This window comes from Tetrao urogallus (genome assembly GCF_951394365.1).
Source record: "Tetrao urogallus genome assembly, chromosome: 5".
Lineage (NCBI taxonomy): Eukaryota > Metazoa > Chordata > Aves > Galliformes > Phasianidae > Tetrao > Tetrao urogallus.
Window position 1 is genome coordinate 27,454,503 of NC_136818.1, and position 13,966 is coordinate 27,468,468.

At 34.2% G+C, this 13,966-nt stretch overlaps 1 protein-coding gene across 2 annotated transcripts in view; it reads left to right on the forward strand.

The window, feature by feature from the left end:
- Positions 1 to 13,966, forward strand: part of BRINP3 (BMP/retinoic acid inducible neural specific 3) — a gene marked incomplete at both ends in the record, with an annotated part of 182,516 nt that overhangs the window by 132,707 nt on the left and 35,843 nt on the right. For both annotated transcript variants that reach the window (XM_079536350.1, XM_079536351.1), the window contains one exon: positions 12,739 to 12,961. In XM_079536350.1, the coding sequence (XP_079392476.1) occupies positions 12,739 to 12,961 (223 nt within the window). The remainder of the gene's footprint in view (positions 1 to 12,738; positions 12,962 to 13,966) is intronic.

Here is a 13,966-nt window from a genome sequence, read left to right on the forward strand (position 1 = left end):
GTTCGCTTGCACACTGCTGGTTTTGGAAGTTTTGGGGACTCTTTTGGCAAGGCTTAGCAATGTAAAAAAGCAAATTCTAACACACAAATCTGTCAACCTCTAACTATCAACTAAGCATTTTATAGAAATTGTGTCCCACTGCTCTAAATTGCCTGAAAGCATGAATACGTATGCACAGGGTCTGGATTTTGATAGCAAGGACACGATCATGCATTGTCTGTACCAAAATCCTGGTTTGGATGGATGCTGAGTATCTTTGGAAATCTAGCCACTTCACTCAAACAATTTAAATTACAGTAATTTTATTTTAAGGTGATCTGCCAAAAGAAATCTGTAGTAGTCTAAATTCTTCTCATTCTATTTAAAATAAATTAAAAAACCAACACCATTAATATGACATGGACGATGGGAGTTGCTCAAGTCAGTTTAAACAGACCAGAAATAGAGCCATCTAGAGCCTTGAAAAACTTGGCCCACTGAACACAAAAATTCTTTATGCTACAAGCCATGTATCTTCACAGGCATAATTAAGCATCAAAAGTTATACTATAAATATTTTGGAATGTATCCTTCAACTAACCAACAACTTTAAAAAACAGACTTTTCAAAACAGATTTTCAAAATACAGAATTTTCTCAATCACTGTTCTGATTCAATATATCTGCATTATAGATAGGTTAAAAGAAATGTTTCGTTATCACAGAAAGTAAAATTATAATTACAGTCAAGAGAAAATGATGTTAACTTTCAAACTAATATATGCTGAAAATATTTTTTCATTATTTGTAACTTCTCCATCACTGCTTTGCTTTCAGAGTACTCACTGATCTGAATTCATTTTGCATGTTGTTTCTTCTTAAGTTGTGGTTTCACTGGATTTGGACTTCATACCCAGTGTGCATCCTAATTCCAAATTAACATATGAATGTCTTGCTATTGAGCATTACTTAACCTTTACATGTACTTATTTAATACAGTCTGAAAAATAAATTCACATTTTCCACCTATAAATTAAATCTAAATCCTTAGTTAATGTATAGCACTACCTTCAAAGTTATCAAAGTGTTTTTGTTTTTTTTTCATCAGTAAAGATTACTTTTGAGACTTTACACTCCTGTTTCCTCAGTTTTAATGAAAGTTTTCATTTTATTTGAATTAATGACATTCTCCACATCCCTTATATAATATAATTGGATTTAAATAGTTTAATAAAGTGCATTCTAATAGAAGGGGTGATAAGCTTATTACTGAATTAAGAGTCAGTAACACTGCAGAAGAAGAAGTTCAGACATCTCATTCTTTTTTGGGGGGAGCATTTTCATCTAATGTAATTACTTTTATATAAAATCTACACAAAATAATAGGATACATCATCTACACCATGTTCTGCCATGAATTACCCATTTAAAAGTGTCATTAATTTTTTATCTCCACCTTCAAAATTGCAAAATATCATAGAAATGCAAAATATCATAGCAACCACCGTAGTTTGATGCAATACTTTCAGAACTGTCTTTCTTCTCATTCTGATAATTTTTTTTTTCCATAAGAAATCTAAACCTACTGTAAATGTTAACTTTAAAAAAGGAAAGGCTCTTTCCTTTTTTTTTCCCCACAGGTCTGCAAATCTAATTTTACAAAACTCATCACCACAGAGCCAATAAATTATGTTTGAGAAAGTGAAGAGTTAGTCTCACTCTGATCTTAACCTAGAATTTAGTTAATTGAAAATCTATGCAAACTTGATCAACGTTTTTACAGTATACTACTAAAAGAGAGAATTTGAATTCATTCATTCACTACCTTTCAATTCATGCATTGCATTTGAGATTGATGGTAGTCTTGCTCTATAGGCATCTGAGTCATTAGAGGTAAAACTTCTTAAGACTTTGACTGGCCATTTGTGGCTGTGCTGCACCTCTTTACAATATAGCACTGTGTGCTGACTTCAGGCTTTGAAATTGTTCTACCGCTTCTTGGGAAGAACAGAAGATGGAGTGAAGGTGATTTTCAACACGGAGCCTGTGAGGAATTCTAAAATACTGTCATATGGTAAAATCAAGACAGAATTTACAGTTTGCATTGGTGTGGAAGTGCAGATGCTTAGAGAAGTCAATTCACACTCAGATATCTGCAAGAATTTTCCACTGATTTGCCACATTATTTTTACTTTATGATTGCTAACAATGTCTGGGACTATGCGTGAAAATCACACAGTTAAATACACCCATAGCAAAAAAATCATAACTGATCTCAAAACGTACACAGATATCTTATTGTTTCTCAAGGAAGAGAATTTCAGTCATTATTCTTGGACAGAGATACTCTTAGATGTCATATACCTACTGAGTTTTTTACTTTCAGTCATTTTGAATAAAAATGTGAAAAATAGGTGAGGTAGCCAAAGTCATCAAAGTTAGTTAATGTGCTAAAAAAAATATATGTATATATATTGGAATAAAACAGATTGTTTAAACAGTCTGAAATAAACAGCCAGTTAAACAAAATATGAAGATAAATCTGAGCACGTAGTGTTGAAGATGGAAATCTTAGACATCTGGTTGACAGAATGCATAATGATGAGAGCCAATAACAAATCTAAATCTTCACGAAAATAAAGGTAAATCCCACTATAAAAGCAAAGTAAATCTTGAGAAAATAAGTTTGCATTTTGTTTTCTTTCCTTTTTTTTTTTCATAAAATGTTGTCAGCAGAAATCATGAAATCATCTTTATTTTGAAATATACTAACATCTCCCAGTAGTGCATTAGGGAATACAATCAGTTTCAGTAATGTTCACTCTTTCATTTTCTCTCCACTGACAACCACTTTAACTTTGATTGTAGTGTGTCAGATTCTTTCTGATGGATGATTCTAGAAAGTGTGAATTTAGACTGATGTTTAGCAATCTCTTTATTTAGTCAGAAAATTCTAATATAATTTTGTTTGCCATCCGAGTAAGCCACTGTTTTTTTGCCATTCTTGTAGCACCAGTTCGTACTAAAACCACTTTAGAAAAATGGATATTCTGGGACTCCTTTTTGCTATCTTCAAATCAAAGTAATCTAGCTGGCAAGTAAAAAAAGTAATTTTTCTCTGCTGTCAAGCCTGCAGTTTTTACTATATTGTGTATAGTTCAGCCTGGTTTCTGGCTATCTCTCTTATTACCAGTTCTAATAGCAGTCCTAAGATCCAAACAGAGCCCACAATAATTCATGTGGAAACTACCATGATGATGCTTAAAGTTTGTTACAGACTACATATTAATCATTAGGTAAATTCACCATGGTGGTAAATTCATCGTGGCTTACCATAATTGCTCTTTCAATCAAAAAAAAAAAAAAAAAAAAAAAAAAAAAATTATAAAAGAGAGAGAGAATCTGTGTTCTAAGATAAACATTTTAAAGCATAATTGAGGAGCTAAGTGTCTCTTTTACACTTGTTCCAAATTACTAAATATAAGCACAAGGGATGAAGATAAATTTAAGTTTTATTTAGGTATGTCATGTCAACCATAGAGGTTGCTGTATATACATTCTGATCAGAAGAAACTTCTTGCTGTTATAATAGAAGAAAACTTCCAAGACTAGCTTTCAGGCTCTGTGTTGAGATTCCAATTCATAAAGAATATTTTGAGCTGTGTAGGTTTGATTTTACATTGCAGACAGACAGTAAATTTAGAATCTTTCACTGCTATTTGAAGACTATTTGCATTCAAAGTTCTCTCTTCCTGTGGTCTGGTGATACATTACTGCCTTTCCAGTTTCTGTATTTTAGATAATGTGCATGTAGAATAAGGTACAAAAATTAAACCTGAAAATAAAACTGAATGCTGAATGGTTTCTTCTGTGTATAGAAGCAACAGATTTAATCTTACACACTCAGAAACCTCTTTTTTTTTTTTTTTTTTTAATCAGAAAAGAGTATGTATCTATCGAGTGGACCTTGTAATTTTGTTTTTCAAGGCACATACAAGGTGTAATTGCACAGATCATGCGAGTAACATAGTATGCCTCTATGTTGACAAGAATAGACCAGCAGTGATACAAAGTGAGTCTCATGTGAAATCTTAATTGAAAGATTCCTTGAGAAATGTCTGAAAAATCTCACTGGCAGGTGAAGGTGTTTTTTAATCACTGAGAATAAAGACTTCAATCAATATGGTTCAAACTATTTACCCCAGAGCAGTAGAGCAGTGTTTTTTTTGTTTTTTTTTTTTTTTTTGAAATGGTGTTCATAGCTTCGGGCTCAAGGCCAAGAAAATTTAGCCTCCTGAGTTCTTAACATAATTATTGTTTTCTCTATTATCTAGCAAAGGTGTTAATTTGCTTCCCAGTAATTAACTTCCCTATGTGATTGTCAGGAAGTTTAATCGATAGTATGAACAGATAGACCAAGCTGTCGTTCCTTCTGTGACCAATACTCGTCACCTCACCCCTGTGGAGGTGTCACTGTTTTAATAAAATGAACAGATGTGATGTGCAGAATTTCTTCAGAGAGCTAGTATCTAAATTGTTCCTCTTTGATTCCAAACATGAAGGTGCAGCCAATCAAATCCTGGCAATATAATAGCCTCAGGATCAAACCTAAGAGCATTATATGCCTCCTGCTAAAGCAGCACCTGACAAATCAATTTATTAAAGATTCACACTGCACTGAATTCTCAGACACTTTAAACGCTGTGATGATATTATAATAAAAGGAGGAGCAGAAGGCTTGATCTAATATAATTCTACTTATGTCCATTATGTACCGGACATAATGCAGTTCTCTTCAGAGCTGGTGACAGACTCATTCCTGGTGGAATTCCAATCTGCCTTGGCAGCTTTGGACTTTCTTTATTAAGAAGGATGTAACTCAACGGTCTCACTTTTCTTACAGAGCAATATCGTCTGTTCTGACTCGTGGATTCTTAAATCTTCTCTTGTAAAATCTTGACACTGGTTATTTACTTCAGTGTGCTTTACAAGAATATTTTGTTTCATTTATTTCTTTTCTTAAACTATTCCTCTCTGGCATATTTAGTCTATTTGCTTTATTCAGTTTTTAAACTGTAGGAGTTATCAGTAAGACCAAGAACAATAAAATTAGCTTTTGAGCTGGTAGAGATTGTGCCTAAATCTACACGTGAGAATTATATTCTATACATTATATGCATTTACAGTGCTACGGAATTATAACAATAGTAGCACTAGATCGAAAGTGGAATGCCTGTACTTCAGAAATATTTGTGTAACAGAATAAATGATCAGAATGTTCATATAAATTCCAAAATAATCCATCATTCAAAATGGATAAATTCATTGAGAATTTTTTCTTGATTGCTTGCAATTAATTCCAAAGAATGCCAAGCTGAAGGACAGTGATACAAACTTTTGAAAGGAGTTAAGATTCAGAATCACCCCTGAAAGAATAAGTAACAGGGTGAAGGAAATGACCTTGGAATTTACAGAGACAGCTATTGGAGTCTAGTTTGTTCATTTCTGAAAAGGTTTCATTTGGATTGGGAATAAGAAACAACTCACATATTGTTACAAGAAATCAGCATTCCTTCTGTTTATTCTGTTCATGCTGCCATGTTTAACTCCACATGATTTTCTCTTTTATTTATGCACCAAGATGAGACTGTGAAAGGAGTATCTGGGCTTTCCTTTTTCCTAAGAAATTACATACTAGAAAAGGATCAGAGGATCTCTGCTCAGCAATCCCACCTTCAGCTGCATTGATATTTTGCCCAGCTCTTTCCTCCTTGAAAAGTCTACAGTTTAGAGGAACTGTGGCAGTTCCTCTGAAGATGGCCTTGCTGCACTCCTCACTTCAAATAAATAAACAAATAAATAAAGCCAACAGGGAATAAAGGGAAAAAGAAAGGGAAACAGGAACGGAAACAGAAAGGAAGAAGAAAGAAGGAAATGGAGAAACTTAGCCCACTATAAGAATCATAGAAATTCGCTTTCCTCAGCACTTGCAAAGCAGTTAGATCACACCTGTTCAAACTGCCTCTCCAGTATTAAATGCTGAGCTCCTCTCCTTCTTTATATACAATCGATATTTACAGAGCATATCTTTTCTTCTCCTTGTCCTTCAGAAAGTTCGAAAGAGAGTTTATTTACTTTGGAGAGGTGCTTTAATTATGGGGAGTGCAGAATGAATTATCCTAGATGGAAAAAAATATATGTATAAGAAAGAAAAAGAATTAAAGTTCACTTTTATTGTATTTTCTATGAAGATATAAGGTGATTTTAAGCTGCAATTTTAGGTTTCCTTCAACTCTATTATTTTCAAAGATAGATTTCTTGAAATACAGCTCTTTGTCTTAGTGCTTTGTTTTCTTGTCTTATGAGTCATGGTGGTCTATTTTAAAAAACGTATATCTTTTATAAATCTCTTTAATAATATCTACACAATACTGAGGTAGCATTTCTTTGAACAGCAACCACATCCAGCAGTTTGAACTGTAGACCCTATTGCTTTTTATTCTTTCAAACTACCAGATTTGTGGTTTGAGGTTTCAATTTACAGCTGACACTGGTATTTGACTTGCTGTAATATTTTATGCCCTGGTTACAATTAAAAGCATTATTATGGGAAAGTAATGATATTACCATGGTCATATTGTTAGAGTCAATTTTTTTTTTCCACATATATTCCTGTTTTATAAAAAAATGTGATGGACTGTTGGGACTTATGAGATTGTTCCTGTCAGATAAGTCTTGCTTCTCACACTAATTGCAGTTATAATTATGGACTCCAAGCAGGATGTAGTTGCCTGAACTATGAGAAAATGTAAGATTATTATTTGTATTACATGGCAACAATTAAATTTGGAGCCTACTGGGCAAAGTATTGCCCTATAAAGAAATAATAAGAGACAGGCTCTTCTCTAAAGAGCTGACAATCTGAACAGAAAAGACAGTTGTGATACAGTGAAGATGAAGAGTTATCTACAAAATGTTAGAGAATATTGAGGAGAAATTGCTAAAGTTCATTTGGCTCAGCTTGGATTGTTATCTCTTGTTACTCATTCGTGTGAGCACCAACAATACTGCCTCAAGTGACCTGGAGATATCACAAGGGGCTACATGGCTGTGGAGGGTGAGGATGGGCCCTTCCTCATCCTTCTGAGTTTGCACAGAAATGTGTAATGCAGGGTTACTGTAAAAGAATAATAATTTTTTAAAAAAAGGAGAAACATAATCCAGCAGCATGTCTACCCCAGCACACTCAACACATGAAGTAAATAAAATAAATCTGAACTATGCACGAGGTCACAGAGATAAAACATTTAGAATAGCAGAGATAGGGAGGGGCAGCTTCCCTCACTGCAGCGTTGTGAATCCACTGCTCCTATTGTTATGGTCCAAGAAGATAAATGGCTTCCCAAAGTAGCAGTGGTTTGTGAAGATTCGTGGTCTTTTACAAGTAGCTATCATCATAAATCAAAGCTACACAGACCATGAATTAACTTGAGCAGATTTGTATGAATCGCTCTTGTTTGAACTGGTGTGTAAGACTAGATGCACCATCACATGCATTTGTAAAGGACTAGTAAATTTTTGACAATTTGCCATAAACTTATTATCACATTTTGTTAGTTGAAAAGTGTAACAGCTTTTGGTTATGAAGTATTATACAATTCAAGACTGTGATGGCAGAATTTTAATACCTTTAGTACAAATGAAGCTCTATAGAAAAAGAAGATATATATAAATGACAACTGCATAGATTTTACAGACAAGGCTTTAGTGTTGGAAATGCTGTCAATCAAGGTAATGAACACACAACATTTTATCCACTATAAAGATTGTCAAAGACTTTTTTATTGTTATTCTTGGATAAATAAGGAAGAAAATGTATCATTAAAGTGTCATTTAGAGAAATGATAAAATAGCCCATTTCAATAGCTATCTAGTGGTAAATTTTGACATAATGATATGATATACAAAGTGGTTTTCTCCTACTGATAGTCTTTTCCTGGGCTTTGATAAATGGAAAAAAATGCTACAGTCTGAATTCTTATCCATAAGCCCATCTCAAATAGTATGTCACTGAATAAGAAACTCTTAAACTGGCCAGGGAAAACAATTTTTCAGGTATTTTCAGATTCCTTTTGTTCAATAATATATATATATATATTTTGCACATTTGAATGCTTATTCAGAAGGAAAAAAAAAAGACAATTATTTAAGATTGAATTAGACCGTACAATCAACAATTAAACAAGAATATATATTTCCTGAAACTTCATGTTGTAATTTGACTGGAAGGCCACCTGGCAGCAACGGACCTGGGAATATGTTTTGAATATGAGTCATCAGTGTGCTCAAGTGGTCAAGAATGCCAACACCATCCTATCCTACATCAGAAATAGTGCGACCAGCAGGACCAAGGAGGTGAACATCCCTCTGTATCTGGCACTGGTGAGGCCTCACCTCAAATGCCATGTTCTGTTTTGAGCCCCTCTTTAGAAGACAGACATCGAAGCCCTGGAGTGCATCCAGAGAAGGACAATTAAGTTTTGAAGGGTTTGGAGCACAAGTCCAATGGGGAGCTGCTGAGAGTACAGGGATTATTTAGAGTAGTGAAATAGAAGCTCAGAGGAGATCTCACTGCTCTCTGTAACGACCTGAAATGTAGCAAGGCAGGGGTCATTCTCATCTCCCAACCAACAGGCAATAGGACAAGAGGAAATGTGCTCCACCAGAGGAGGAGCACAGCAAGGCATGCTGCGCAAGGAGCCTTTCTGAACCAGGGAGATGCCAGGGTAGTAAGGAGGCCCACAAGCAGATATCCATTAGAAGTTGGAATGAGCAATAGTTTTGCACCCTCCTATGAGTGTTATGCTCATAGCAGAAGCAAAGATTGTTCCCAGACTTTACACAGAGTGTGCCTTGGGCTGTGAGGAGAAAATTGCTGTGTTTCTAATCCCATACAGACTAGAGAGAATCACTTTTGTATTGATAGGGTAAGCAGTACCTCTTATTTAAAAGAAAAAAATTAGGAACAATAATTGGTTTTGTTCCATTTATGCAACAGAAGAAAGGAAGAAGAAAGTGCGTTGATATTATGTGACATGTTATGCAAACTTTGCACTGCACAGTCAGATGTTTGCTTATGCTACCATTATTAACCCAGTGCTTTGAATTACCCAGCTGGGAAAACTACATTGACTTCCAAGATGCTTCCAAAGATCCTTCAAAAAGGATCTTAAGAAACACACCTGCACAGAACATTTTGATATTCTGGAAGAGTTCCAAAAAATCACTTGGCTTCAGATGAAGCAAAAACTGAAGTGTGCTATGGTCTTGTATGCATGAATGGTCTTGTATAGGTTTTGTAATTCAAAATATCAGGGATATGCAAAACATTTAGAGCAAAAGACTCAAGGACCTCCAACACAGAGAGCAGGCACCTTTTTTTTTCCTTGTTACAGGGAATTGTCAGATCTTTTGATGAGACTCATTGCATTTTTCTGGTCTCTGCTGGCTCTGTCTGCAGAGTACTTATCTGTGTATTCAGCACTGTGCCCTGCTCCTATACTGAATAACACTGAGAATCCCAGTTACAAGCTAAGTAGTTCTAGGTATTTATTACAGCCTAAATGTGTCTGATATGCATCTGACTCTAGCAGTAATGTTTACTTCCATTGTGATACTTTACATTTATTCTTTGCTGCTGAAATATGGTATGCCATTTCAATCTACTCACTACTAACACATGGAAGATAAAGCTTGCAGAAGGGGAAGGTGAAAAGTAAATGTGACCATGGAAAGTTATGTTAACTTGTTTGATCAATCACTGTATATTATGTTTTTCTCAGTATTTGAAGTGAGTAGTAAGAAAAATTGTATTACATATGCACTTGATATCTACCAATGAAAAAATAAATTAGAAAGTACTGAAATCTTATCATATGTTGTATCAAGTATCATGTTTTAATATCATCACTTTGTATGTCTCCCAGCACTATACTACTAGCTGTTAATCTTCACGAATGGCTGGTATAATGTGTTGATTAGAGTGTAATAGTTTAATCATCTCTCAGTGGTAGGAGTTCATGTTGTAGTTTCACAGATCATGAAATGTGTCTGTTTAAGATATGAGCACATTATCTTTCCTTTCTTTTTTTCCTTCTTTTTATTTTTTTCAGAAGGCACTATGTAACCATGCTCATTTTATCTCTGTCTCTCTTTTACCTGCGGTGTGGTGCTCATTAGCATGATCATTCAAGGCACAGGGATAGTCAAGGATGATGTTTATTACAGGGAAAAAAAGAGCACTTTCTTATTGGAAATGCATTTGCATTGCAAGTTAAAGACTGTAAACCCTCCTTATCATGTCTAAACACTGCATCTGATTAGTTGTTAGCTGTAAAGCTTGCAAAGGACAACAAATTGACAATGGTTCTTAAGTTATTACACAAATATGAAAATTGAAAAGGCATATTCTGAGTACATTCTCTCCTCTGGGATGTATATATATATATATATATTGGCATCATGAACCTGAGTTTGAGTAAATATACCAGTGTCTCTGAAGAACAGAAGAGAACGTAAAAGTTATCAATTAAAACAGGTATTTAGGAATGCAACTTTTGGATCTGATCCTTCCTGAGTGCATTAGTACACTCTTCTGAAGTCAGCAAAGCTTGGATGATTTATACAACCTGCAGATCTGAGTTTTGCCAAAGGATGTACTTTGAAACAGTTCACTTACCCCTATTTATCTTTTTTTTTTTTTTTTTAAATAATTATTTTTAGCACCAGTAAATAAATTTGAAAATGCACTCTTCAGGCTTGCATGGCTTCACCAAACCTGCTTCAGACAAGTCAGATTTAATCCCTTCTCACAGTAGTTGTGCAAGCCTTGAAGGAAAAGGAAGTTTGGGATGTGCTTTGCAGGGAGATTAAGGTGTAATTTTCTCTTTGTTACTTGGGAATTGTTTTCCTAGAACTCCACCAAGAGACAAAATGCTGCTCATCTGGTATAGTAAAATTTTCAAAATACTTCTATTGAATTTAACTTTTTTTTCAGAAGCAAAAACAAAAACAAAAACAAGCAATACCTGGGGTTAGATGCTTAGTCTTTTTGGACATGGGATAAAATTAGAGGGAAAAAAAAAAACCAAACCCACAAAGATTAAGAGTTAGGCTTCAAATACTTCATGAAATAAGCAAAAACCCTCATTTTCCTTACTTTTCTCCCAGAGATAGCAGAGGGGCAGTGGTACTGATCTCACAAAGAGAATAGCATAAGGCTAATATCCAAAGAGGAAGGCATGGCAAGAAAATGAATAACACATTGCCAAAGAGATTCCAGATGAATCATTAAAACCACTTTATTAAATATTAAATCATCCTCTTTGCCCCTTCCCTTTCATTTTGTACCTTCCAGAAGGTCTTTCAATACTATTTATCTTCCAGTGAATGGTAAACCATCACAGAATATTCTATGGCAGAAAATACCTGTTTTATTTCATCCTGACCCTGTGCCCCACTGAATATGGAGGTTGGCTGATCTAGCTCATTTAGGAAAGAAATTTCTTATTACTCTGTTAAAATATATATATATATATATATCTCCTTTTTTGTTTGTTTTCCTATTAAAATATTCTTCTATAGAAAAAAACTAAACCAAGCAGGCATACCTCTTGATTGTAGTAGAATATTCTTTCATATTAGCAGACATTTTCCCTAATCAACCCTTTCCCAAAAGAAATCTAAACTTACAGAAATATTAAATATTATGAGCAATTTTAGTTCTAAGCAGGAGGCTGCTTCAGCCTGTTGGATCATTGCATTCACAATATACTACCCAAAAGGTGCAACTGGAAAAGTGAAAGCAATAGGATGAGTGACTTTTATGCAGTAAAAAGCAGCAGGAGGGCAGACAAAATTAAAGTACAGAAATACGGAAACAAGAAAGAATAGAATATATATATGTATGTTATATATATATGTATATTCAAGAGTGGTATTTATTTCCTCTTCCTCTCTCCTTCACCTCATTCCCCAATGCTCCCAATTAGAGCCCTTTTTAGATGAAGTTTATTAAGATTCAAAACTTCTAATTCAGCTTGTAAATTATACTGCTCATGAAAATAGACTCACTGATTAATAAGATTCTGTTAATGAGATTCAATCTATATATCCTACATGGACTAAGCTAGCAGAACAAATCAAAAAGTGAGGGAAATTCACAGTATGAATTCACAGTTAATGTGTGGATTAAGAACTCTTTCTTTTGAAAGTCTAACTTATAATGGCTTATTGTAGTCTAAGAAAGAGTAGGTTTTTGACACCATATTTACTTGAATTTCCTAAGTATTGGAATATACTTCATTTAAGATCATTTTCCACCTTCTCCATATGGGTCAAAGTATAGTGATCTTTGAATGTGCTTTTACTTTTAGGCCCTAAATTTGAAGGTGAGTAGCTCTGATTCTTATTTAATCCTTATGTTCTCCAGGTTGAGAAATAATGACAAGCTTGAATTGCCTTTTAAGATCAGTTTAATATTTATGGCTTTAATTACTTTTTTGTTTTTAAAATAATATTATCACAAAAAATATGGTTAACTTTCTACTTTGAAAACTTCCATTCTAAAATTGCAAAAGATCATTTGAATATATTAGAATTTCAAGAATAACCAAAGAATAAGTTCATTTTTACTCTAAAAATAGCTACAAATACATAATTAAAACCTAATAAATTTTGTCTCTTTTTTTTTTTTTTTCAGATGAATTCAAATTATTTATGAAAAGGCTGCCCATGAATTATTTTCTGAACACATCTACTGTAATGCATTTGTGGACAATGGATTCTAATTTTCAACGTCGCTATGAGCAATTAGAAAACAGCATGAAGCAACTATTTCTCAAGGCACAGAAGATTGTTCACAAGCTCTTTGGCCTTAGTAAGAGATGTCATAAACAGCCACTCATCCGTATGCCAAAGCAGAGGTAAGAAAATTTGCCTGTTAAAATCTGAAAAACTCAATGTTTCATGCTAGTATCTCCTTAATGGCATGGATGTTATAATGCATGACACACAGTATATGTACAGAATATAGTCTTTGCATTTCTAGAAGTTAAACAATGCCAACTTTCAATATTTTTCTGTTTGTGTTTTCCAAAACGTCATGGGAAAAATCATAATAAAACCTGATTTGTATACGACTTTATTATTAGAAGCAACTTCGAAATAGCATGAACATCCAGATTCACCCCCTTTGGTTTGCCCCTTTTTTACAGAATTGTATTTTCAGTGGAATTTGGCCAATTGTAACAGTGCCAAATAATTGTATATAGAATACTGAATACCTATTCTGAAGCCAGCTTCACTATTTTAAGAACTTTCCAGGTCATTATACAGTATATACTACATACTATTGATTTCTTGTCTCATTTGTCAGATATAAATTAGATTTGAAAAGATGCCTAAGGAAAGAAAATGTGTTTTAGTTCTGCCTAGAAACTGAGAGATCCCGAAAGCTTGCTAGTCAAATCTGTATTAACATAAGTGCTTATTGTGAATTGCTGATCGAAAATGGCTTTATTGAAAGTAGTGGAAGGACAGTAGAGTAAATCTGAAATGAATGAGCTTTTAGGGAAATTATTCTTCTGAGCATCATGGGATTAGTCCAGTGACTCCTGAATTTAGCACATTTCTCCATCAGTTTTGAAGAAATCTAGTTTAGATTCAGTGTTCCAGAACTGCCAGGGGTACTGCACTGTCCTTTGCTTTCAGCTATGCTGAGGCTCCAATAATTTCTTTGGCTTTTGGTAGCACATAGCTATTCCATCCTCTTTTTCTTTCAGAAGGTGGTAGCCATTATGGCTCTCATGCTCTCTCTTTCTACACATTGTGCTCTGCTTTGTGATTTACTAGTTGAAACAAAAATATATAACTTTCTCTTTAGGAGTAATTCCTTAAAATGCAGGAAACAGAATCCACCCTCACATTAT